Raw genomic sequence first — 24,761 nt, 5'->3', positions numbered from 1 at the left:
TGAACAGATGTTAGGGGTTAACATGTTAGATGTTAAATTAGAAGCAGGTTATCCAGAAAGTTCCAGCCTCACAGCTCTCCCTGGGTCCTGAACAGCCACTCATCCTTGCAGCAAGGACTCAGATGTCAGAACAGCATGGCTGAGCAGGAGGACCCTGATTTTCTGGAATTCTGACTTCAGAGTGGAAACCAGGCTGTAAACCTCAGTGCCCTGATTGCCATCACAGTGCAGGTTGGACTGCCAGGACCTCAGAATGCCAGTGAAGGACCTGAGGCTGCTGATGCTTGAGCCCTTTCCTAATTCTGTGCCTGGCTCTGGAGTGAGGGAACCTCCCCATCCTCTCTGGGCAGCCTGCTCCAGTGCATGATCAATGCACAGGGAAGAAGTTGTGCCTCATGTTCAGCTGGAGCCTCCTGTGCACTAATTCTGTCCATTGCCTCCTGTCCCATTGCTCAGCACTGCACTGAAGAGGACCTGGCTCTGCCCTCTTCTCACCCTCCCTTCAGACACTGATGGGCCTTGAGCAGATCCCCTCTCAGTCATCTGTTCTCCAGGCCCAAATCTCTCAGCCTGTCCTCGTAAGAGAGATGCTCCAGCACCTTAATCATCTCCTCCCCAGGACTGGAGATTTTCCATTAGAAGCCATGGGACTGAGCCAGAGGAGCTGAGCTTTACAAAAGGTGAAAGCTGTGGAGTATCCCGTGTGCAGGATGGCAAAGGCACAGCCCTGTTCCTGCCTGTGCACAGTGGTGCCATGGCACTGAGCTCTGTGTGGAGCATGGGGCGTTCCCAGAGGAAACCCCAGTCCTCAGGAAACAGTCCCTCAGAATAGGAAACAGCCCCTCAAAATAGCATTTCCGTAAGGTCTGACTTCATTTCCATCTCATGTACTCACTCCACATTTCCTCCTCCCTGTGCCTGGACATGAAACACTTCCAGCAGGGGATTTACCTGCTCCACAGCACCCTTTGGACCAGAGGTCCTGATAATCCTTATCCAAAACCCTCAATGACCATGGAAGGGCCCTGCAGCCAGCACAGCTCAGCTGTTGGTGCTGCTTTGGGCTCTGCACCTACACAGCCCCAACCTGCTGCCAGGATTAAAGGAATTTATGTTTTCCATTCCTTCAGCTGTTAACTTCCCCCGTGCCCCGCTGTCACCCACATATGATGGTCCTTCTCACCCATAACCCTGTCCCAGTCTTTGACTGACTTGTATCCAGGGCAAATAACATGGCTTTAGGGTTTGTAGGGGGGTTTTGGTTGTTTGTTTGGTGGTTGGGGTTTTTAAGTTTTTTTTGTGCAAGCGGTGAAGCCTTAGCTGCCTTCAGCTACTTAAACAGCAGCAACACAGCCAGTGATTGGAACAGAACAGTCACATATTCATCTGGCCTTCCCACTCAAACACAATGAAAAAATGTGAATAAAAACAATTCCTCCTTTGTCTGCATTTCAAAACTCACCCTCCTCACATGGGCAGAGAAATTACTGTTCTCTTTATAGGCAAGGATTTAGCTCAGCCCTGTGCTAACTGAGAGGTGTTCCTAAGGCTTCAGCTTGCAGGGCTTGCACCTGGGCTGGCTCTCACCCAGAGGTCAGGGCTGGTCAAAACTCACTGCAATCCATGGGCTTGGCCAAAGAGCCTCTGCAGACCTCAAGGATAGCCACAGATACAACCCCCTTTCCAGTAAAACATCGTTTTTTCTCTCCATTAAGTGTCATGCCAAGTGCTTTAATTCAATGTTGTGCCAGCTCACCTTTGCATTTGAGACAGCAATATCTGCACCAGGCCTCCAGTTAGTCAGAGATGCAGCAGTGAGGAACTAAGAAATTATAAAAGACCTTTCCATCTCTCTGGAGATGCTCTGCCTGGCTGAGCTCTTCAGGAAGCTCAAGGCATTGTCGTGCAAACCAAAAGCAGGCAAATCCAGCATGGCTCTTCTGCTCAAAGTTCAGTGCAACCCTGATTCTCTTAAATGACAGTCTTGTAAAATTCCCATTGCTTACATAGTGATAATAATCTGTAAATAACAATAAGTTAATATAATAGTATAATAATAATAATAATAAGTGAATATAATCCACCATAACCTAAAAAGCATTTTTGCCCTTTTTCTTTTTTAAAATAACTTTTTGTAACAGCAGCCTCAGTCTGGATGCACTTCATCATCTAACAGGGCCTTCAGGCAGCATTGCTGTCCTGCAAAGGCTCTGTGTCCAAGGCAGGACATGGCAGTGAAACCTGATGTCCCCACACCACTGGAGAGAGCCAAAGTCATCCCAAGGCCCAGAAACAAGAACAGAGAAATCTCCTGGGATGTGGGATCAGGGACTCTGGGACCTCAAGAGGTTTTGCTAATACTTTGGGTTGCCTTTCTTCCTTGGGTACAAGGGCAAAGCTGACAGTGCAGCACAGCAGTGGAGAGATCTCTCTCGTCTGTGCTGTGCTGCCTGACACAGACACTACATGAATATTCTGACAGCCCTGAAAGCAGGTAAGGGGTGACAGTACCAGGGTACCACTGGTAAGGGGTGGCAGTACCATTGGTAAGGGTGGTGGTACCAGGGTACCATTGCTAAGGGGTGGCAGTACCAGGGTAAAGGGTGACAGTAACAGGGTAAGGGTGACAGTACCAGGGTACCACTGGCAGTCACTGCACATCTGAGTGCCCCCAGCCCCAGCACCCAGGCACGAGCAGGGGATGCTGTCTGTGCTGTGACTCCTGCTCCACAAGGCAGCCTGACTCTGACTCTGACTCTGGCCAGGCTGCTGCTGCTCCTGACTCCTGTGCCAAGCCCAATCCCACTGCTGTGACCTGGCAGGAGGTGACAAGGCCTTGGGAAGCTGCCAGCTTCAGGCAGAGCCAAGCTCCTGCTGGGGCAGCTGGACCGGGTCCGCCGCTTCCTCCTCAGCTCAGGCACAGCACGTGCTGCCTGCCCACAGGGGCACAGAGCCTGGGCTCTGCCAAAAATCCTTCCCCTCCCTGCCAGGAGCCCGTGCCAGGCAGCTCAGACACCGGCTGGCCAGGGCAGCTGGAGAGATCAGCTCCTCTTTGATCAGCACTGGCTGCTCCCCACGCGCCTCTGTCTGTCCAGCACGGACAAAAATGGTCAGAGATGCTCCACTGAAAATCCCCGACAGCCAGCTCCCCATCCAGGCAGTGCTGCTGGGCCACAGGCAGCCACAAGTGCTCACATTTCTCCTTCCTCCTCCCCTTTAGCTGGTTTGAAGTCATGCAAGGGGAATTCATTTTGAAGCAAATCCTGTGGGATTTCTTGGCTAAAGCGAGTCAGACCAAACGGGAGCCCCACATAAGAAGAAAGGGGGAGCAAACCTCACGAAGTCAGCCAAAGTATGAAAACTCACATAAACCCAGAGAACATCCCTGAAGGCAGATGAAAAGCACAGACAGAACTACGAAACACCAAATTTTAGAATTGTATCTTCCTTCTTTGGCCCACAACACACGCAAGGTACTGGTGGTCAGGAACAAAGTATCTGGGGGGAGGCTGGTCCAGAAAACAGCTCCAAGAGCTCCTGATCTGCCCAGGCTGGGGGTCCCCACACACCAAACACAAGGTCTGGTGGCTGACTGGATGGACAACCCCTAGCAGGATACTCAGAGGGGACAAGGAATTATTCCTACCTGCTGCTGGCAGTGAAAGGGGACCCTGCCACAGCTGCCCTGCCCCAAGGAGCTGCCCTTGCTCCACAGCTATGGAAAAGCAGACAAGAAACAATTCCTTGTGGGTCTTGTTTGGGGGATAGGCAGGAATCCTGGAATCAGCTGTCCCAGCCCGCAGTGGGGATGTGATGTTTTGCTGGGGGATAGGGAAGAAGAATGGGATCTCCTGGAATCAGCTGTCCCAGCCTGCTGTGGGGATGTGATGTTTTGCCACCTCTGGCACACGCTGAGGCTGTGAAGCAGGAACAGTCCAACAGTACTTACCCAAAACTGCCCCAGGCACTCAGGACTGGCACAGGGCTGAGTGAAAGGCTCCTCAGTGAAGGGCAGCACCCAGATGTGGCAGTGCTCTGGGTGTGGGTGCCTGGCAGAGGGCACAGCACAGTGCCCCTCCAAGGCTCCAGCCCAGCTGGCATGGTGCCTGCCCGGCCATGCCGAGCTCTGCCATGACCCTGTCACCTCATCACTCAGTCACAGGGCACAGGACCCTGCCTGGCCTTGTATGGAGCTGCTGACTCAGGCCCTGACAGGAGTGGGCAGTTCTGGAGTTACTCACACACGTGGGCAGCTCCGGTGGTGAAAGCAAACACCAGCTGGCATCGAGAACCAGCATTAGGAAATTCAGTCAGCACACCACAAACTGATCTGTAGCACACCCAGCCCGCTTCACTGCCTGCCTTCTCACTGTGCAATGAACCAAAAAAGCAATCTGAGTCCAGCTTACAAAGCTGCAGTGCTGCAGGAAAGCTGTGGGGACAGGAGAGAGGTGTGTTAGCATCAGAGCTGTGCAAGAACAGCTGGAATGAACCCAGTGAGCTCAGGGGTTCCCTGAGCACAGATCCTGAGCACAAAGCACCCTGCAGGGAAGCACAGCCCCCGTGGGACTGGCAGAGGCAAGGAGGAAACATCTCCAGCTTGGTTAGACCTTGGTGCTGCTGAAACACAGGGCTCAGCAGCCCACACGAGTGAAACCCAAGCTCAGAGCTGCCAGGGCTGCATCCTGCACCCTGAGCTCAGAACACACAAGGCTGCATGGGAGCACTGCCTGTGCCAGAGCTGCAAACTGAGCACATCCCACTGAGCTATTCCACACTCCCAAACCCGTGTCCTGTCCCAACTTTGACTTTTCATCTCACCTGAGATACCACCAGGCAGGCTTTTGCCCTTGGGAAAAGATTCCTACACAAGGTGTGATGGCTGATATTTCACAGATTTCAGCTCTTGCCACATCTCCCTTTCTTTTCCCTCATGCTTGCTTCACACTTCCAACAGAAGCCAGCTCCACTCTGTTGTGGCCAACACAAGGCAGAGCAAAGGGAACTGCTGCTCCCGTTATCCATGGGGTGGCACTGAGCTTCCTGGCACCAGAGCACCTGCCTGGCTCCCAAACCACCTGCAGAGGCTTCCCTGCCACCTCCTCTCCATCCCTGAGCAGGGATGAGCCCCCTCCTCCTGTCCCCCTGCCAGGACATTCTCTTCCCACTCCCCTGTGAGCCCTGCCAGCACCTCACAAGTTCTTCAGCAGTAAAACTTCTGAAGTTTCTTCTTCCAAGTCTCCATCACTTATTTTGTGAACAAACACTTCTGAATCCTGGCACAAAATGCAGCCAAGGAGTTTGAAGCTCTCCAAGCCAGACAGAGAACCCCACGATTTTTTAATGCCTCTGAGGGGACAATGCACATTTATGTGGTAATACAAACTGAGCAAAAATTAACAGAGACAAAGGAGAAAAAAAGGAAACTTAGAGGAAACCTATTAGATATACTGAATATGTGTCTTTAGGAAAAATTGTCTCTCAGACAAAACCTGCTATGATAGCACACTACTTCTATCATTTTAGAGTAAATATATATTTAATTAGAGCAATCTGTGTTAGTCTGGTATATTAAGGCATGTATTAATTATGAATTTGGAGTGCAGCAACACCACTTTCAGTTTCCAGTGTCCATCAAAATAGTATTTTTGGACACAGATTCAAAGCACCAAGAAACTTAAAACAAAGACATGAATGAATGAATGAATACCTGCAGAACAAATGCTGAAAGGGCAAATTCAGTACTACAGCAACAAGGAAATTTCCTCATTTCACATTTAAAAAAATTTCAGAAATTCCATCCATTTCAAACAAGTCTGGAACCCACCACCTGATGAGATTAAAGCCTTCTTTTTATGTGAGCACAGTTCATGAAGGGAAGGAAAGAGACTTGGGGAAATATTTACATGACTAATACATGCACTTGCATCAGGCATTAATACATAATGTCTTCCTATCTTCAGTGACATGATCTTTCAGGCAAAAAAAAAAAAAAAGAAGTCATCTGCAAACATGTCATGTCTTCAAAAACATAAATATTAATGCAGAATTCAGTGCATTTCAAAACTCAATGTTTTGATTGGAACGTGAGGAATGAGTGAGCCAGAAGTGAATTAAAGCCAATTATAGTAACTAATTGCCATAATGCTGTGGAAAAATGCAGACCATGGTCTTTGCTTGAGGTTGGAAGACACACAGAAGCAACTTTCACTGGCATTTTACAGCTGTAGCAATTTAGAAGAAACTCAGAGGAACAGAAATTACTCTTCTTGGTAGAGTTAATGAAAGGCTGATGTTTGAATTTGAGCCATTTTAAGAAGCTTTGTCTGTATTCTTCTATTCAAATCAAGTGCGTTTAAAACCTGCAAGATCTTTTTAATTTTAAAGGTTTAGCATAATTATAATCAAGGTGGGTTACCTTTAGTGAATGCTGACAGGTTTGGTTTTCATTAACAGACACCTAGGCAGTTAATGCTGCCTGGCTTTGAGAATGAAAGGTTAGCCTGGCTCTTCAAAAAGAGAAATTTAATAGAGAAAATAGGCACATCTCTGTACTTATTTTCAATCCAAATGGCAAAAGACAAGTTCAGAATCCATTTGAAGCAGTGTAAGGAGGAGGAAAGACAGAGCAGCTCCTGAGCCTGCCAGGGTCACCTGTGTCTTTCTCATGCTGGAGTGGCACCTGTGACATCAGGTCTTAGAGGGCATGAACTGTGCCAAGAGGCATTGGAGTGCCCTGCTCTGAAACCAGGGGTCTGGGGAGGCACCCAGGGCGAGCCCAGAGCAGCAGCCTGCCTCTCATTTCAGCTCTGCAGCTCTGCAAGGGACACAGCTCTGCAAGGGACACAGCTCTGCAAGGGACACAGCCCTGCACAGGGACACAGCTGTGCACAGGGACAAAGGACACAGCTCTGCAAGGGACACAGCCCTGCAAGGGACACAGCCCTGCAAAGGGACACAGCTGTGCACAGGGACACAGCTCTGCAAGGGACACAGCTCTGCAAGGGACACAGCTCTGCACAGGGACACAGCCCTGCACAGGGACACAGCTGTGCACAGGGACACAGCTCTGCACAGGGACACAGCTCCCAGCTGTGGGGGCACTGCTGCCAGCCAGGCTCTGCAGAGATTTCCAGGAGGAGCTGCAGGTCTCCTGCTCGCAGGGCAAGGTGAGGAGTCCCAGCCCAGCTGGGTAAATTCACACAGACCTTCACACACCAGGCTCTCCCAGCAGCATCTGGCCATCTGCTCTCCCAGCAGCAGCAGAACAGGGAACACGTGGTGGTGTTGTGTCATGATGTGGACCAAGAGTGAGGGAACCAGCACAAACTTCCTCCTCTGGTGCTGATTATTTATTTGGTCAGTTTTATTTCTTATCCATGCTCTGTGTCCTGCCTGGCCCACGAGTGCCTGGGTTGTCTACTGCAAGGTCTGTCCCTCTGCTGCCAGCACTGGCTACTGATGGGACTGCTTGGGCCTCCTGCAGCTCTGGGAGAAATAAATCCAGGCTTTACATTGCCCCAGTTCCAAGTCATTGTCCTGATATTTTAGCAGGAAGGAGTGAAACTTTATGAGAACAGCATGAACATCTGATGCCTCTCAACGCTTCAGTGCCAAACAAATCATCACCTTCTGCAGGCAAAAAAACTCTTCTGATGTTTCCCTGCCACTGCCTCTGCCTAAAACTGTGAACTGTGCAAAGAAGAAATTCAGTTTCATCCAAATTGCTTTGTCTGTTACAATTAAGTGCCAAGCATTGTCCTCAGTGGTATTTCTTGCCCCATGTTTTCATGATGGATATCATCTCCCCCTCGGACAGCAAACTTTTACTGTGCCTGGTGGCTTTTCCTTTGGTGGGGAAGATGGAATAGTTCATTGAGAATAACATTTGCTTTTCTTTGGCAATGTTGTCTTTAGCAACAATTTAAAAAAAAATAATTTCTGTCGTTCAAACAGCCACAGTGAGGCTCAGATTTAATTAATTAAATAAAAAAATAAAATCATACAATCTTTCCATTAAACTCTTGGAACTATTCTTTCTGGGATTTGTTTTTTTCTTGTAATGCAAAGGAAGAGATTATAGCTTAATAATTGCAGAGTAAGCAAAAGAAAGAAAATGAAGGGGAGGAAGACTTAGGAAAGCTCTTTTGGGGAACCTGCTAATTAAAAAGAATTCCACCACCAGCTTAGAATACAAAAATTAATTTAAAAACAAAAAAGGTAATTAAAAAAGCAAGGCAAGTGTTAACAGGTAATGGGTCACCATGAGCTGCAGCTTCCAGGGGTCCAGAAGGCACTGGGAACAGCACTCCAGAGTGAGCAGCAAAGGTAAAGATTTATCCTGGGTTATTACCTGCTTTTCCTGAACATAACCAAAAATCCAAACACGTTCATTATTACCTTTATGACACATTAATCTGTAAAAGAGCAGGGTAAGGAAAGGCAGCAGAGGCCAAAGAGAGGAGGACAGTGCTGTCTGTGTGTGCCCCATGCCCACCAACACCAGCTCCCCACGCCCGGGAGGGGAAATGCCAGCACCGGCCACCCTGGCTCTGCAGGGAGGGGACAACTCCTCAGGCTCCCGATGTGCAGCCCTTCCCCAAGGGACACACATGCAGTGACACCAGCACAGGGACACCCTCAGGCCTCTGGCTCAGGCCACAAGCAGGGGAACACCACAGCTTCCACCACAAGAGGAAGGTGCAAAACCAGCGTGAAGTCACTACCAAGTCTCTGTACCCAGGAAGTTTGTATAAAAGGAAGAGATGAAACAAGGAGACTTATAAAGAACTACATTTATTTTTGTTTACAGCAGATATCATAAATAAAGCTAAAACAATTTTCGTCGTGTGCAAAATACAGAACTTCATGTGAAAATTTAAATACAGAGTTAAAAACTACTTAATAAAAATATTCAGTTAAGATTATCAAGTAAAATGAAGACAGAAGATTTAAAAGGAGAAGGACAGAATCCTCACTGGGCAGGAAGAGCAAGGAAGACTCTGCAACAGAGAGTAAAAAACACAGCAATAGGAAGTGGTTTGAAATGGCAGACCTTAATGTCATGACCTTCATATTAAAGCATGCTGAGCTTTGTAAGAACACACTGCAGCCCTGAAACACACTGGGAGTCACATCCCAGCCATTTGTGCAGGAAGTGACACTGGAAACACAGAGAGATTCTGTGTGGGCACAGCGTGGGGACTTTCAGAGACTTCAAGTCATTTTAGGATACCCACACAAATAAATACTATTGGCTGAGTCATGCAAATGTAGAGACCAGCAGGATCAGGAGCATGCTGCCTGAGGCTGGGAAATGGGGCAGAAGGTACAGGATGTTTGCCCCTCCTAAAGCTGCTCCTAAGATCAGTTCCAAGGCCCTTCCCTTTGAGAGGGATCCTCAGCTGGGTCAGGACCACACCAGCCAGGCTCAGTGCACTTGCTGGTCAGCCTGAGCCCTTGGTTCTTGCTGGGATTCATTTCCCCTGCCAGACTGTCCCCTGGTGATTACACCAAGTGGAACTCATGTGAAAAAACAGACACAAAATCATGGTGGGGGTTGGTTGTGGAGCGGGGTGCTGAAGAGAAACCCATCCACCAGAGTGCCAACCAAGGGAATAAAACCTGCCAGACCAAAGCACTCTGGAACTCTTAGGCCTGCCTAAAGGTGTCACTTGGGGTGGAACACTGGAATTTGCACGGTTTTGGCTACTTTTTCTGCAGAACCTTTTGTACCAGACTTTTCCAGTAGGAAAGCAGGGAAGTGCTCAGACACTGCTTGCTCATGGAGTGTGTGAGCTCCGTGCAAACAGGTTAACCTGGAGAATCAGCTGGGTAATCACACCCTGGCCTAATTTTAAACCTTTCCTTCACAGTTCTTTGAAAGAATAAGGCCTTAACAAGTTCTTTCAATAAACCCTTTGCTTGCCTAACTTACCTTAAAGGCACAGGGAAGGGCACATGCACAGACACAGAGAGAAAAACATTCCCTACAAAGAGCACAGACATTATCTTTTCTAGAACTGTGAATTCAGCAACAGGTTAAATAATCATGCCAAAGCTCCATTAATATACCAGACACACAGATTGCTCCAACAGTTAAAAAAAACAAACAAACAAACCCAAAACACACAATGAAATGACGTCAAACAACAGGGTTAGTCATGTAATTTTGGAACGGGAAAAAAAAAAATCACCTGAGAGCAGAAAAGGCTTCAGCCAGTGAGCGGGTGCAGCACCGGAATGTTGAATTGGACTAAAAGCAATGAGGGAGATTGGCAGAGAAGACAGCAGGGAAGAAAACACAGAACTTCACTTGGTTATGGAGGAAAGCATCAGGAAGATTACATCGGTACAGAGAACAACTGGCCAAAATGAAACTGCCTTTTTTTCATTCAATTATCAACCAGGACAAGCAGGTATGAGTATTACTAGCAGAACAGGAAGATGAAGAAGTCAAAAAAAAATCGACCAATCAGAGTGATACCAATAAAATAACCCTCTCAACAGAATCACCTGCAGAATCCCAGTGGAACATGCATGGTAATTAAAAACATTTTCATCATGCAAATTCCTGAATTCTGCTGTGGAAATACAGGGATTTATGCCCCATTATACAAATCTGTATAAAACCAATACCGTATTTTAATTTTTTAATCTTATTTTTACACTTTCTACTAGTAAGATTCATTTGGTTTAAGTTCATTGGCCAGAGATTTCCAAGTTTCTTACTGCACCACCATTTTCTCTACATTTACCATTATGTTCACTCTGCCATAGCAAACAGCAGGAGAAAACATTAGGAAGAAGTGCTCCTAAAGACTCTCCTATTGACAAACTGAAACCAAAATTGATAGCAGCCCAAATCTGGAAACCTGACCACTCAGCAGTTTGCTGTGTTGCAGGAGCAACCACACTGCAGGCTGTCACCTTTTTGGGGTGAAGCAGTTACTATCATTAGCCAATAATTAAAAATAATATAGTGTTTCCAAGCTGGGTTTTTAAAATGTTTTAAAAAAGGTGCAGGTACATTACACATATACAGACAGCCACCATGTAACTGTAATTATTGCTGTGCCCACTCAATGTTGTAGCAAAGTTTGGCTGAATACATGTTTGAGCATTAATGGCAATTTATGAAAAGGAATACTACCTTGTATCTAACCATTTTCTTCAAGCATTTTTTCAAGTTCTGTGCATAAAAATAACAATTTCCCCCCCAAAATATATAATCACTCTAAAATGTGAAAAGCTCATCCTCATAGTTTAAAGAAAGTCAAACTATCTAGAAGAAAGATCCAGTTTGTCATTTATTTTAAACAGCAGACACATTTCCTTTTGCTAAGAAGCAAAACAATTCATATCATCTTTTCCCACATTATATTAAATCAAAACAAAACAAAACAACAAACCCCAAGACCTGCCAGACCATAGGCAGCACAGTTATTTGAGACCACTGGCAGGTGATCCTCAGTTTTGGTACTAACTGAATGCAACCATTTCCTATTGTCCATGCCACATTCTTCTGGCTACAAATAAATGCTACAGATGCTTTTCATTTTCAGCTACACATACTGCCATGTTTAAGGATTTACCTATTTCCTGGTAAACTTCTGAGTATAAATAAGGACTTGAAAGGCATGGAGTATGCTTACCTGGCTGGCTAACTAGGCTGAAAGTAATGAGCATTGGGATGTCACTGTGTCCTTGCTGTTTAACTGACTAAGGTGGACCTTCTGATTAAGGTAGACCTTGCTGGGGGACATCTGAAAGAAACTGACTCATCTGCTGCTCCAGATAATAGAATTTCACCTTTCTGCCACCAGCTGCACACGTTGAAATGAATTACCCAAGTAAGAAGTTATTGTCTAAGAATACATTTAGAGGCTTTTGATGTTTGCTCTAGATCTGTGTTTTTAAAAAATTCCAAAAGACACTGGGAGCAGTGCTTGCCCAGGGGTACAATAGGAGTGACTTCAGTTACAAGGAGTGCTCCATAAATTGATATTCCTCATATCAGCCACCAAATGAGGAAGCCTTGACTTGAGGAGTGCCTGGTCTACTTCTTCCTACCAGTTCCTTTGACTTAAAATTTCAATCAAGCCTTCACTCAACTATGATTTGCTCTTCAAATTTATTTAAAAATTTCAAATAAATTAGTAGAACAGATAATACCCACTATCAATAAAAGGTATCCTTCACAAGCAATGTAAAAGGCATGACTAGGAGCAACATGAATTAGGTACATGACTTTTTTTAAAACATATTCATGCAACTTATAAACCTCATAACCTAGAGCAAAGATGAAAGCAAGGAAAAAAAAAAAGCTATGTGCCATACTCAGGTTTCAAAACCCAGTCATTTGTCAGAAATATTCCTGAAAGAACACACATTCTTTCTTGGTCTAACTGAATAAAAAAGAAAAAAAGAAGCTGGGGAGAGTAAGGAGAAAAATGGTTTCAAAATATGCCATCTTCTCCAATGGTGTGATCACAGAATAAAACAGGGAGGGAAATAATCTAAAATATATCCTTCATCTGAGTGCATGTTCTGGAAATGTGTTTGGACACTGTCCTTCATGCTCTAACATACAGTACATTTTGTGTTGAAAATTTTGATTGTACCTCGCTTCTATCAGAAGGAACCCACCATTCAACGAAGCCACGCGTGAAATTGCATAGGAAACAAAAAACCAAAACCCTCCAAAACCAACCCCCCCCCCTGGAGAAAATAGCCAGGCTGTTAATCCTGAAAATCTGAAAGGCACGACTGAGCAAGACACGAGTCAGACCCCACAGAATCTCTTCACCCATTCAAGCACGTTCTCAAGTGAGAGCTCTGCCTCCCGGTACATGTGAGTGAGCACCTCCAGGAGGGCGCAGAGCAGCGGCACCCCGAGGCTCAGCAGCTCGTACAGGTAGGTATAGTTATAGGCATTGTCCCTGAAATGCAGGTGGGTAGCGTGCAGGACACCATGCATCCAGTTAGCCAGGCGGCTGGGAATGTCAAGCAGATCCCTGGTCACCCGCAGGGGCCAGCTTAGCGCGCCCCCTAAGAAGGAAGTCAGGATACCTGGGGACCTGTCCTCTGGACTGCTAGCAGTGGACAAAGTGCTTTCTGTGCTGATCTCTGTGGCCTTGGCTTCCACTTTCTTCCACGCGTCTATGGCCTCCTTAGGAAAAGCATTCAAAATAAAAAGAGTTAAATATGCCTCCAACGAAGGTAAGTCCAGCTCCTGCCTCCAAGCCTTTTGTGTTCGATTGCAATACAGGATGTGACCAGAAGTCCGTATTCTATCACCAGCTGTTTAACCAGCTGGGGCAGTGTTTATCTTTCCCACAACCCATCCTTCCTCCAGGAGATCTCTCCTGTTCATGGCCATGCAGTCCCAGGGCAGGGCTGATCAAATTCCATCATCCCATTGGGAGATGCTCCAGCCAGGGCAGGAGCCGAGCATTTCCTAGCCAGATCAAAGGGGAGATTTGGAACAGCAGAGCAGCCTTTTCCCACTGCATCCCAGAGGAAAACCAGAGCCTTCCACATCATCCCTGCAGCTTTGGAGGAAAACTGCACCTTGTGCAGGAGCCCTGCTCCAGCAGAACCACATCTGTCACTGCAGGAGGATGCAGCCACCATGGAATGGGACTGCACCAACCCTGACTGACTGACGGGGGCAGCTGGGATTCTCACTCTGGCAGTGGTTTTGGGTTTGTTCTCTGTAATACTGGATTTCTATTTTAATTTTCCTAGTAAAGAACTGTTATTCCTATTCCCATATCTTTGCCTGAGAGCCACTTAATTTCGAAATTATAATAATTTGGAGGGAAGGAGTTTACATTCTCTATTTTAAAAAGAAGCTCCTGCCTTCCTTGGCAGACACTTGTCTTTCAAACCTAGACACCTTTCCATACATTTGAATTTCCAGTTGCTCTTAAGTTCAGCTTTACATTGCTAGAAAAGCTAAATTCCATTGAGAACCAGATGAGAAACACACCAAACTCACAGAACCAGGTTTGTATTTTAACACTGATTTCACTGCACGTGAGGTAGAAAACATCTACATCCACACACGAGTATTGCACTCTGCCCCAGATAAATCTGCCCCAATATTGCTTTAACAATATAATCACTCCATACCTGTCCATGGATCTGTATTGTTGCCCTTCTCTTTCTGTGTTTTGTACTGGTTTTGCAGTGCGTAAAATGAGGTTTACAATAAAATTTACCTACAAGAGAGAAAAAAAATCAGTTATAGGAGATATTATCTATACATACACAGACTGAAAAATCACTGTTGCATCTATAAAAAAAAACAAAACCAGGATAACAAATGGTTGGGCAGCAAAAGGAATAGGAAACCTGGCACTGACTCTGATTAACAGCTCTGAATAGGTTTCTTCTACAGATTTGCACGTTAGTTCAATAACACGAGGTTATTTATCTACCTCTGAGGTATAAGACTAATAAACAGCAAAAAAACCAACATCCCATAAATACAAAGTCACAAACCAACACAAGACATCAAGCAGAAAAAAGAAAGACAAATAATCAGCTCAAAAGGACATCTTTGCAGATTCTCCACACTGAAAAAGAATCACTTTGAGCTTGAATTTTTAATCCTGTTGCAGATGGAGATCTGGTTAATACTCTGATCTACTCAAATACTTCAGAAGGGGCAAAGGAATTTCAATTCAGTTTGATAATTCCATTCCAAACTAAAAATAAAAAATAAAAAAATAAAAAGGCAAACTCCAGGATTTAGAAGGGAAGAAGCACCCAAGATCTGAACCTCTTGTTCTACAGCAGCTTGGAGCCTGAAATAAATCACACTGTGCTTGGCTAGTCCTACTGCTTTCAATTCCTGACCATAACATCTTAAAAGAAATAACCTACATTCCCTGCATCCGTGTAAATCTGCCACTATTATGGCTTGTCCTTATAGACCACATTATTTAATGGCCAGTTTTAAATGGAGATAAGAATAACTATAATATTGGAGAAACCTCCCCCCTCCCCCCCCCCTTTACTCTGACCTGTGATTCAATAAAGTGCATTTTGGTCACTCAACTTATTTTCCACTGAGGATTTCTTCATTTAAAGCTCAGGTCTATCATAAGTCAACTCTTTAGAGAGACTGGGACTGCCAGGACAAGGATTCAAGGATCAGCAGGGTACAAGCAGCATACTTGGCAGACCTCCTCCTGACCGTGCTACCGGGCCAGATCTTTCTATTGCTATTTTTCAAAGCACCAATACTCAGACATTTCAAAATACTCCTAAATAGCTCCTCCATTACCTTCCTCAACATCAAAGGCATAGATTCCTAAGCGGAGTGTGGTAGCACATATTTCACACTTGAAGCACTCCCTGTGGAAGAAGTGGCCCTCTGCACTCAGCCGCTCCATGACATAGACCCGCTTCTTGCAGAAATAACAAATGTCACTGCCCCCGACGGACTTGGGGAATTCTTTCCGCAGAGAACCCTGTTCAAAGAGAAAAACACAACATAAAGCTGGGGCTCCACACCCAGATAGAAATCCTTAGGAAGGGGGCAGCTGCTTTAGCTGCTTGAAGCGTTGAACAGCACCCTCCAAGCAAAATTACAGTAAGCACCAGTCAGCTTTTTTATTACTTATTATTGCAATTCTGTATATTTATGCAGCAATTAATAAATCAGATATCACAAGGACTTTGAAGGGGTGACTTTGATGCTGGACTTGCATTCAGTTTCCCTCTGGGAGTTCACCAACATTTTGATTACTCAGAGCCAGGAGCAGCATCACTCCCTCGTCACCCGGCACCGCCCTGGCTCAGGGACTCGTGTCAGGAGGTGAGGGCACACCTCACCAGCCTCAAACAGCAGACTTGCATCTGCAGCCAAGCAAAAAAAAAACACCCTGAAGACTCAGTTCAGTCTGGGGGAAAATGCAGGCTTGTGCTTTGAGGCCCAGGAGGAAAAGCAGACAGGGTTAAAGGCTGCTGACTGAACCATCCTTCCCATTGCCACAGCCGTGCCTTCCCTTTCAGTCCTGTTCCTACAGCCCAACCTGGGCTTGGTTAGCTTCAAAAATCACTTTGTTTCCTACTACATGCATACAGAACATTTTTAAGGCATTCAAAATACAATCCATATTAACAACGTAGAACTATTTTGAAAGGAATTTGTTGAAATTAGGCTGGTAATTAACATTCTTTAATTGCCACAAATCTCTTAGATATACATGCAAAAGGTACTGAAAAGTGAACCAGAAATTGATTAGATGCCACTGGACTTCCCTTTCCTCACTGGAGGCAGGTATGAGGATGTTACTTTGCATTACTGTGTTATGGTTGGTTACAGGTGGGTACAGGTGAGCGTGCTGTGCCTGCCACATCCATCACACCCTCCCTCCCTCTCCTTGCACCATCCCTGCTGCCACAGGAGAGGTACCACACGTGGGATGGAGGAGGAGAAGTCCAAGGCACATTCAGACAGCAACACACAGTCCACACAACTCATCTTTCATGTGCCAGCAAAAGGCAGCCTTGGATCCATTTTTTAATGTTAAGTAGAACTCACAATTGCCATTGTCACATAGCCCTGTGCTTAGAAGTTGAGAATTCTATTCCAGATTTGCCATTAGCAATCCATTTTGCTCCGATGGATCATTTTAGAGCATGAATCTTTCCAAACAAACAACCATGCAAATGGAAATCCACACAAATGTGTTTTTAAAACCATGGTGTTAATAGATCAGATAGTTACAGTGAAGCTGAAACAACTGAGTTTAGTGCTGCCTGGTAAGTAAAGTGTCATCACTACAACACAACACCTTGCTTGGCTTCCCAGTACCTGACATCTCTGAGCACTGGAGGCAGCAGATGGAGACTGAGGAACGGGGCAAGAACCTGCAGCTCTGTCCAGAGATCCCTTCTGAATTCAACACACAACAGTGTCAGAGTTGAGAACAGCCCTCTTCAAAAGGAGGCACAGTGATTCAGCACTCATGTGTTAAAAATAACTGCATAAGCATGTACTGTACAAAACTGGCTTTAGAAGCCACCCTGAGTAATAATTGTCTTCTGTTACTAATTCTACAGCAATTACATTTAATAAAAGCCTCCTGAAGTTTTAATTCACACAGTCAAGTAACAGAAATATAAATAGAAGACACGGTGAGCAACATTTCCATCAGCACATAGTGCCAATGTGCACTTGATTCTTTAATAGGTGTTAGACCTTTTATAAGGCTTCAGGTGTTCCACAACTGGGGTCTTAAGTCAGGATGGCAATGGGAACACTGCTCTTAAGTCAAATTACTGTTTCTTTGTGGGTTTAGTCTTACCAGTTCAAGCTGTGGCTTGGGCCTGTGATCATTCACATACAGATTTACAAGAACTTCAGCCACAGCTCCAATGGCACGGGAGACCTTTCCTACAGTCATCTGACCAGGAAAGGGGAGAAGATGAAGAATAGAAGGAAGAGCTTTAGTTACCCTTGAAAGAGAATTTAGAGACAAAAAAGGACAAGAATGATGTGGACACATGCAAACACTGAGAGAGAGGGGGCAGGAGAAAGAGCAGAGGGCAAGCCCAGCAGAGCACAAGCATGTCCATGCGTGACCAGCATGGTCCAGCTGGGGCCACAGAAGGCTTCTGTGCAGCCCACAGGCTTCTCCCTGAGCATGACTGAGAAGCTTCTGGTGGGAGCAAATGCCTCTCCTCAAGCTTCCTGCTGTGTCCATGAAAGCCTGAGCTGGGAGCCACTGCTGGACATTCTGACATTAAAAAACCCCCTATTGTTCGCTTCAACTTCTCTGGGACTCGGCTGTCACATTTCAGAACAGGGGTGGGATTGAACTCCACACTAACACTCCCCAAACTGTGACATTTCAGGGAACATTCTACAAAAATGTGTGAGCCAAGTCCCACACAGAAGTGTTTTTGTTGGTGCTCACAGGGTGAGTGTTGGTGCTCACTCTCCCCAGTGACTCCCTGTAACGCCAGGGCAAACTGGAGGAACCACGCTCGTGAGAGGGAAGCAGCTCCTTTAATCTGCTTGGTCACACTGCTGCAGCCACCAAAGTTAGGCTGGTTTTAACCCAATGTATGAACCAGGCCTGCAAGGAGCCAGCAGCTGCTTGGGCTGTGGCTCCAAGTGCACAGCAGGCAGGGCAATGACTGGTCCATGCTTCCCTGCCAACACACCTGGAGAAGTTCCTGGGGGCTGGAAAAGGGAAAAGTGTGTGTGCATGAGTGTGTGAGTGGCAGCAAGTAGCTAGGTACTCTGCCCCTGGAAAAAACACAGTAAAGACTTCACAGATTTAGAGAAGTATTTTCTACCCTAAACCAAATTTCCTGCAGTGATTGGGATTTTAGCTTTCGAGTCAGTGCAAGATCCCACAGCCTCTCTGGCAGCAAAGGCAATTCCTGGGCTGGCCAGGTACTCTGCTTCTGAAGTCAAGGCACTGCTTTTTCCATGAGGACAGACACTTCATATTGATGCCTTGGGTTTTAGCTTTTATATTTTTCAGAATCTCTGCTGCTTAGTGTGTAACTCTGAAACTTCGTGGTAGGTGTTGGTAAGTTCTCTTCACAGGGTAGTTTGACAAAACAATTCCTTTCTAGCCAGAGAATCAAGGACAACTGGGACCCAAAAATCATAAACAATGGAGAGGGAAAGGGGGCAAGCCAGGGGGGCTGAGACTCCATAGCCTGGGGCTGTGGGTGGACAATTGACCCCAATGTGTGGATGAACCAAAACTTATCAAAGTGAAAAACTCGTGACCAGGATCCACCTTGGATTTGATTTGGGTGTGGCCCCAGCCAGGCTCTTGCACTGCCCAAGGTGAATCCTTTCAATAAATACTGATTTTATCCCTTTTTCTCTGCCTAGTCTCTGTTCCAGGTCAGCCTTTCCAGGCAACAATATCCTATCTAACCCTCCATTTGCCTCTCACAGAGCCCAAATCTCAAGGAAGTCTCCCTCTTCTCAGTGAAATTATTTGGCTACTGCCACCTCACCAAGTCTCGCTAATTGTAGTTTTTAAATTACCAGAAAGTTACTAAGAAGAAAGGAGAAAAATAGAAATGCAACAGTACTTGGAAGACTTGAAAACAATTTAAAAGCATTTTCTATCAAGTTTAAAAGACATTTGTGCACTGTGGTGTATTTTCAAAAATGATTATGGATAAAAAAACTCAAGGGAACACATCCAACCCTTTACAGCCCCCCTTATCTTTTGAGAGTTCTCTCATAATTAACTTGATATCCAGGCAGGTACAAAATAAACACGTTAAGACTACAAAGGCCACTTAAGGGACAAATTTCTGCCCTATTTGGTTTTGTTTAATATAAAGAGATTTTAAAATATTTTTCAATATCTAGACAACTTGTGGGTAACAACTGCAAAGCTAACTGCTAATTACATACCACAATGCTGTCCTAAGTAGTACACCAAATTATAAGCCACTACAAGAAGTGCTACTTACAGGAAAACTACATTCCTTTGATTTGTTTAAGAACATGGAACAAAAAATTTTTCCTCCCCAAATTCTGCACCTCTGAATATACTGAGCAATTTCTGGGCCACATACAAGTTCTTATCCACAAGCTCCAAAGTAAAAGATAGTGTTCAAAGTCAGTTGAAGCAGAAAGTTTTCCTTGAACTAGATAAATACTGGCGCAATCAGTCAAATAACAAGGCTGTGGGTAAAGTACAAGCAGCTGAATTTCAGGAAAAGCATCCTTGAGCCTGAACTACACCTTGAAATTCATCAGGTTGGCTGATTTCTCTTCTCCACCCATTGGAACAATCTATGTCAACATTAAAGCAGTCAAAACAAGAAAATTGCATGTTTATACACACTTTAGAAATGTTATTAAAAGGAATATTTTCCTGTAATGAACGTGGCTCCACATTTCAAGTAAAAGCAAGTGAGATTTCAATTTAATTTAGCAACAATTCCCTTTAACTTTTGGCCAGCCCTGACTGGGTCAGGCAGGAGATGTTTGCTGTACATCCCTTCCAACAGAACTGCTCTGCTCTGTCCAGGTGCCACTCAGTCACCAACCAGAGACAGCAGGGCAGGATGAGGATCCACCAGGGCAACCCCAGGAGCACCTGCCACACTCAGAGACACACAGAGAATGTCCCTGAGACACACAGAGAATGTCCCTGAGACACACAGAGAATGTCCCCAGTGCCCCATGGCCACTGCAGAGAATGTCCCCAGTGTCCCAGGCCACTGCTGCACTGAAGTCACACACAGCTCTGTGATGCTGGGGCCACTGTCTGCATGGAGCAGGCCACTGCTCCCAGCTCAGGCAGCTTTATGGCAGCAGCTTTAGAGCCTCTGCTGAGCAGGAACCCTGAAGAGTCAATCACCTGACAGGGTGTATTCAGGGGACAGCCAGAAAACCCCCAAAGATGCCGAGGGGTTGTGAGTCCCTCAGAGTGCTGAGCTGTCAGTGGCACAGTGCCTTTCAGCAGGGTGGCCAGGGTGGTTATTACCATGGAAGAGAGAGCTGCCTTCTGTATTTCCCTCGGTTCTTATTCAGAACTGCACAGCCAGCCAAGTAAGCCTCAGTAGCATTCTCATAAAACAAAGGAAACATGCTCTCTGCCTCCAAAAGCATACAATGCTTCCCCTTTGTTCTTTCATATCCTTAATGATTTTCCTGGTCTTATTTTGCTTTGAGGGTGATTTATTTACTTTTGGTACAAGCTGCTACGTATATTTTCCCTCTGAGATAAATAACATTTGAGTAATAAGTTTCTGTGTGTAGGAAACACCCCAGCCCTGCTTACTGCTGGTAATTAGTCAGGTCACTGAGGGAAGTCCTTGGTCCAAGCTCTGCAGGGAGCAAATTGATTGCAAAAACTTCTCAGTTCTTACCACACACTGTGGGGATTCACTTGTGCAAAGCTCAGATGAACAGAGTTTTCTGAAGGTCAATCCAACCTTGAGCAGAAAACAGGAATAACCAAAGCCCAGCCTGTAATATAATATATGCTAACTCATCATTCCAGCTGTGTGAATTCTGCCAGCTGATTGAAGCTAGAAGGTACTTTTCATTATTATTGGCATATTGCACACAGAAGGTCATTCTCACTAAGTTGCAATGACTGCATGTCTTGAAAGAAACAATACTGTCCCACAGCCTTGTTTTCAAGTGCTCCTTGCAGAACTTAGACTTAATAACAAGTTTCTGTAATTAGACAGCATGATTTCATAGCCAGTCTTTTCAATAACTGTGTCCCCATAACTAATACTGTTCCAAGGAAAACTCAACAGGTGCAATGGATTGTCATGTCTGGCAACAACTCAGAACTCACCTGAAATTAAAATGACAGCACTAGCTATTTAAAACCATGGGAGGGTGCTGACATTTATAGGTCATAAATCATGAAGACTTACAGAACTTAAAACCCTTCTATTACCTTCTGTTTTTCTGCTGGGAAAAAGCAGAAACACTGACAGCAACACACAGCAGCTCTTCCTGTTGGTTTATCAATCCCAAAACACTTTCTGATACTGAAGTGTACACTTAGGTAATGATAATTTTCAGAGCAGAGACTAGAAATACAGATTTTGAGACCCAGAACACCCCTTCAGATAGCAGAGACAAGGGCTGTTCCCAGTCCATTTTCACAGCAGAGAGGTCCACATGTATTGCTAAACAGCACTTGAAAATACACTCTGTGCATCTGAAACACTGTTTTTATTTATATAGCACAGCACTGCACATTTAGCCAGTGTTTTATACAGCAGGATAAAGTTTTCACATTCTGTGCCATCTGTAAGGATAAAACAACAATTTGACCACAAAAGGGCAGGGACAGATTCTATTACCACTTCTGTCCCTGACAGGAGGAGTAGAAAATCACCTGATCATTAGATCAACAGACCTGCTGCTTAAAAATCCTCCAAAATGCCACACAAAATGTCCCATATTTACACCTATGAAATGCATGGTGTAGGAGAGGCCCTGAGCCTGTAAAACACCTGGAGCTGTGTATGCAGGCATCAGGATGCTCATGCATGTAAATCTGCCAAAGTGTAAATGCAGTCCTACTTAAGCAGCCAAATATTTACCCAGTGAGATGAATATATATTTACTATGCTGCTGACAGAACTAGATTTTCTTGCTTCAGCTGAGCAACATCCTGCCAGGATGTCTAGAGAGAGCAGCACTTTTCAGCTGAAGTAAACTCAGCCTGAGTGAAACCAAGTCACAACAAACTATTGCCACACCGTTTAAATACAAAGGCAAACTAATCAAGGCTGTCAGGGCACTTTAAACAAAATGCAGCTATTAAAATATCTGAAAAAAAAAAATTGCTCAGGACAAATGTTCTCCAAGAAGAGATGTTGAAATCCCAGTGAAATTATTGCTCACAGAGTCTCCATATGATTAAAAGCCTATTCTCATATTCTAATATGAATATTCTCACATTCTATTTCAGGTAGCTTGGGTTTGGTTGTTTTGGTTTTTTTCCTATTCTCTTTGCAGAGTCACAATAGCTCTCCAAATCAAATTAACATCAGCCCCCAATCTTTTGGAAACCATGACTTAGCTTGAAACCCATCACATGCTATACCTCTTAGGTCATAAAAAGTAAGAGGTAAATCCAGGCAAAGGAATTACTCTGAAGCTGAAGGGAATTAGGGGATTAGAGCAGGGAGGCACCTGCTGAGCCTGCAGTGTCCTTGAAGGGCCGTGTCCCCTCTACTTCCCTGGGGACTGGGAGCCAGGCAGTCACTGCAGCACAGCCCTTTAACATCAGCCTCAATAGTAAAAAATGAGTAACTCTGACCCAAGTGTCACCTCCTCCTTTCAGAGGATGGATGTTTCCTCTCCACAAGGTCTGCTGTTACAGAGAACTGTATTCTAGCTATTCACATGCAGAAGAAAGTCTAAAGTACAAATACTTACACAAACAATAATAAAATGTCTGTATTGGTAAGTGCTCTTACAATTCTAACACATGTCCATTCTAAGATGTGGTTAAAATAACCATCACTGTGCATGTTTTCCCCTGCAGACCAGACAGATATTCTCATTAAAAGAAACACAAATGCCACTCAGGAAAACTAACCAACCCCACAGTATCCAGTTTCCTTTATAATGTGAAGCTTTCTTCAGCATGCCTGTGGTATTATCCAAGAGCAGATCATTTAAAATAAGCAGCAATGCAAAATTTTCAGAACTGAAATTAAAAAAAATTGCTTTGTTCTTCAGCTTTTACCTGAGCCACTTCTGATGAGGACATTTATCTTACAAACATGCAGAACTAACAGTAGTAAAAAAGGCAAGTTTGATTTAAATGTGAACTACAATTTATACAACAGGTCTGGGGGCAGCACCTTCCATCCAAGCCATTTCTCAAGCAGCTTGAGCACAAGTTTGGGTTTTACATGAAAAATCTCTTAATAGAGTACCTGTTGAGAAGAAACAGCAGAGGAAGCTGAACCAACAGATGATGAAGCAGCAACAGCTGAATGATGAGGTGGAGGGCAAGAGGGAGTTGGGGGCTGAGAATGGGATAAGCCTTTAGTAGGTAGTTTATTCTGTGTAGAGCAGAAACAGGAGAGTTATCCAAGAGACAGTGACATCAACACAGGTTAAGTTCACAGTCATGCATCAAAAAAAACCAGAAAGGCAACAATGACAGTTCTACTCTTCTCACTACCTCTGCACAGAAAGGGCCCACGGAAATCATCATGGCATCTTCATGGGAAATGATATTATTTTGTACTGTTTTTTAAACAGAAATATTCACAGTGGGCAGTAAGGTAAGATCATGCTGGGAGAAAGCATAATGAAATCCAGGGCAAAGCAGAGTGCACCAAGTACCACTACTCACCAGCTCATTAGAAACTGAGAGCCAGCAGAGTGTGCTTAAGCACGAGACAGTTTATTTCAATACATTTCTCTCCTGCTAAAGCACTCCGATTAGCTTTATGACTCAAATTGTTTTACCTCAATTAAACTGTGCAATAATATTTAAGAACACTTTTTACTAGTTTCAGTGGCATCCACATTACTTTTCAGATCCACACAGGTTGAAAGAAGTTAAGACCAAAACCATTGCATTTTTTTTTCCCTTCATGAATTCTTATACATCTTCCAATTCAGCAGTTCTTCAGGTGCAAAACTTAAAATTCACCTTCGGAAACTCCATGTATCCAAACATTGAGGCAAGATGTGCTGCTTTCTCTTTAATGTTCTTTTTATGGAATTCCCTATTTGCTATGGTCTGAGCTCTTTTCTGCAGTGACAGCCAGGAAAGGACAGCCAAGAAAAGAAAGAGAGAGATTCCAGTTAAAACCACATCCATCAACAGAACACAGAAGTTTGTAGAAAGACTTCTTATTGTCTTAATACAACCTACAGTCAACAGAGAACAAGCCAACAAAATCACAGTACACAGATTATCACAGGCAGTTAAGAGACAGAAAGGAAAAGAAGTTGCTTGTCACCTGTTTCATCTTTTCCTCCAGGTGCTGAAGACGCTCAAGCACTCCAGAAAGTACAAATGCAGCAGAACAGGCAGATGCGAGATTTTCAGAGGTTTCTGACAGACTGGGCTGGGGATCTGTTTTGGGCACAGTCTTTGTTCTCCTGGCCATATGATCAGAACCATTTAAAGACTGTTTGGGTTCCCTGACCTCGTGCTCACTCCTAGCTACCACCTGAAACTGGGAAACACTGGAAGTGAACAAAACTCTGCTTTCTGCACTGCCATGCAGTAAATGCAGCTTTTAAGGATGCTTCC

The 24,761-nt window shown here is 44.8% G+C and overlaps 1 protein-coding gene across 1 annotated transcript in view; it reads right to left on the bottom strand.

The window, feature by feature from the left end:
• Positions 1 to 24,761, bottom strand: part of MICAL2 (microtubule associated monooxygenase, calponin and LIM domain containing 2) — a 116,580-nt gene that overhangs the window by 33,038 nt on the left and 58,781 nt on the right. Inside the window, exons 18-25 of the mRNA XM_088175745.1 lie at positions 24,466 to 24,684; positions 24,153 to 24,254; positions 23,425 to 23,553; positions 17,325 to 17,423; positions 16,832 to 16,912; positions 15,296 to 15,482; positions 14,137 to 14,225; positions 13,072 to 13,171 (exon numbers count right to left, since the gene is read on the bottom strand). Coding sequence (XP_088031871.1) covers positions 13,072 to 13,171; positions 14,137 to 14,225; positions 15,296 to 15,482; positions 16,832 to 16,912; positions 17,325 to 17,423; positions 23,425 to 23,553; positions 24,153 to 24,254; positions 24,466 to 24,684 — 1,006 coding nt within the window. The remainder of the gene's footprint in view (positions 1 to 13,071; positions 13,172 to 14,136; positions 14,226 to 15,295; positions 15,483 to 16,831; positions 16,913 to 17,324; positions 17,424 to 23,424; positions 23,554 to 24,152; positions 24,255 to 24,465; positions 24,685 to 24,761) is intronic.

This window comes from Sturnus vulgaris, chromosome 18 (genome assembly GCF_052056855.1).
Source record: "Sturnus vulgaris isolate bStuVul1 chromosome 18, bStuVul1.hap1, whole genome shotgun sequence".
NCBI classification, from domain to species: Eukaryota; Metazoa; Chordata; class Aves; order Passeriformes; family Sturnidae; genus Sturnus; species Sturnus vulgaris.
Note: the sequence above shows the minus strand (reverse complement) of the source record. Positions and strands in the feature narration are given on the sequence as shown.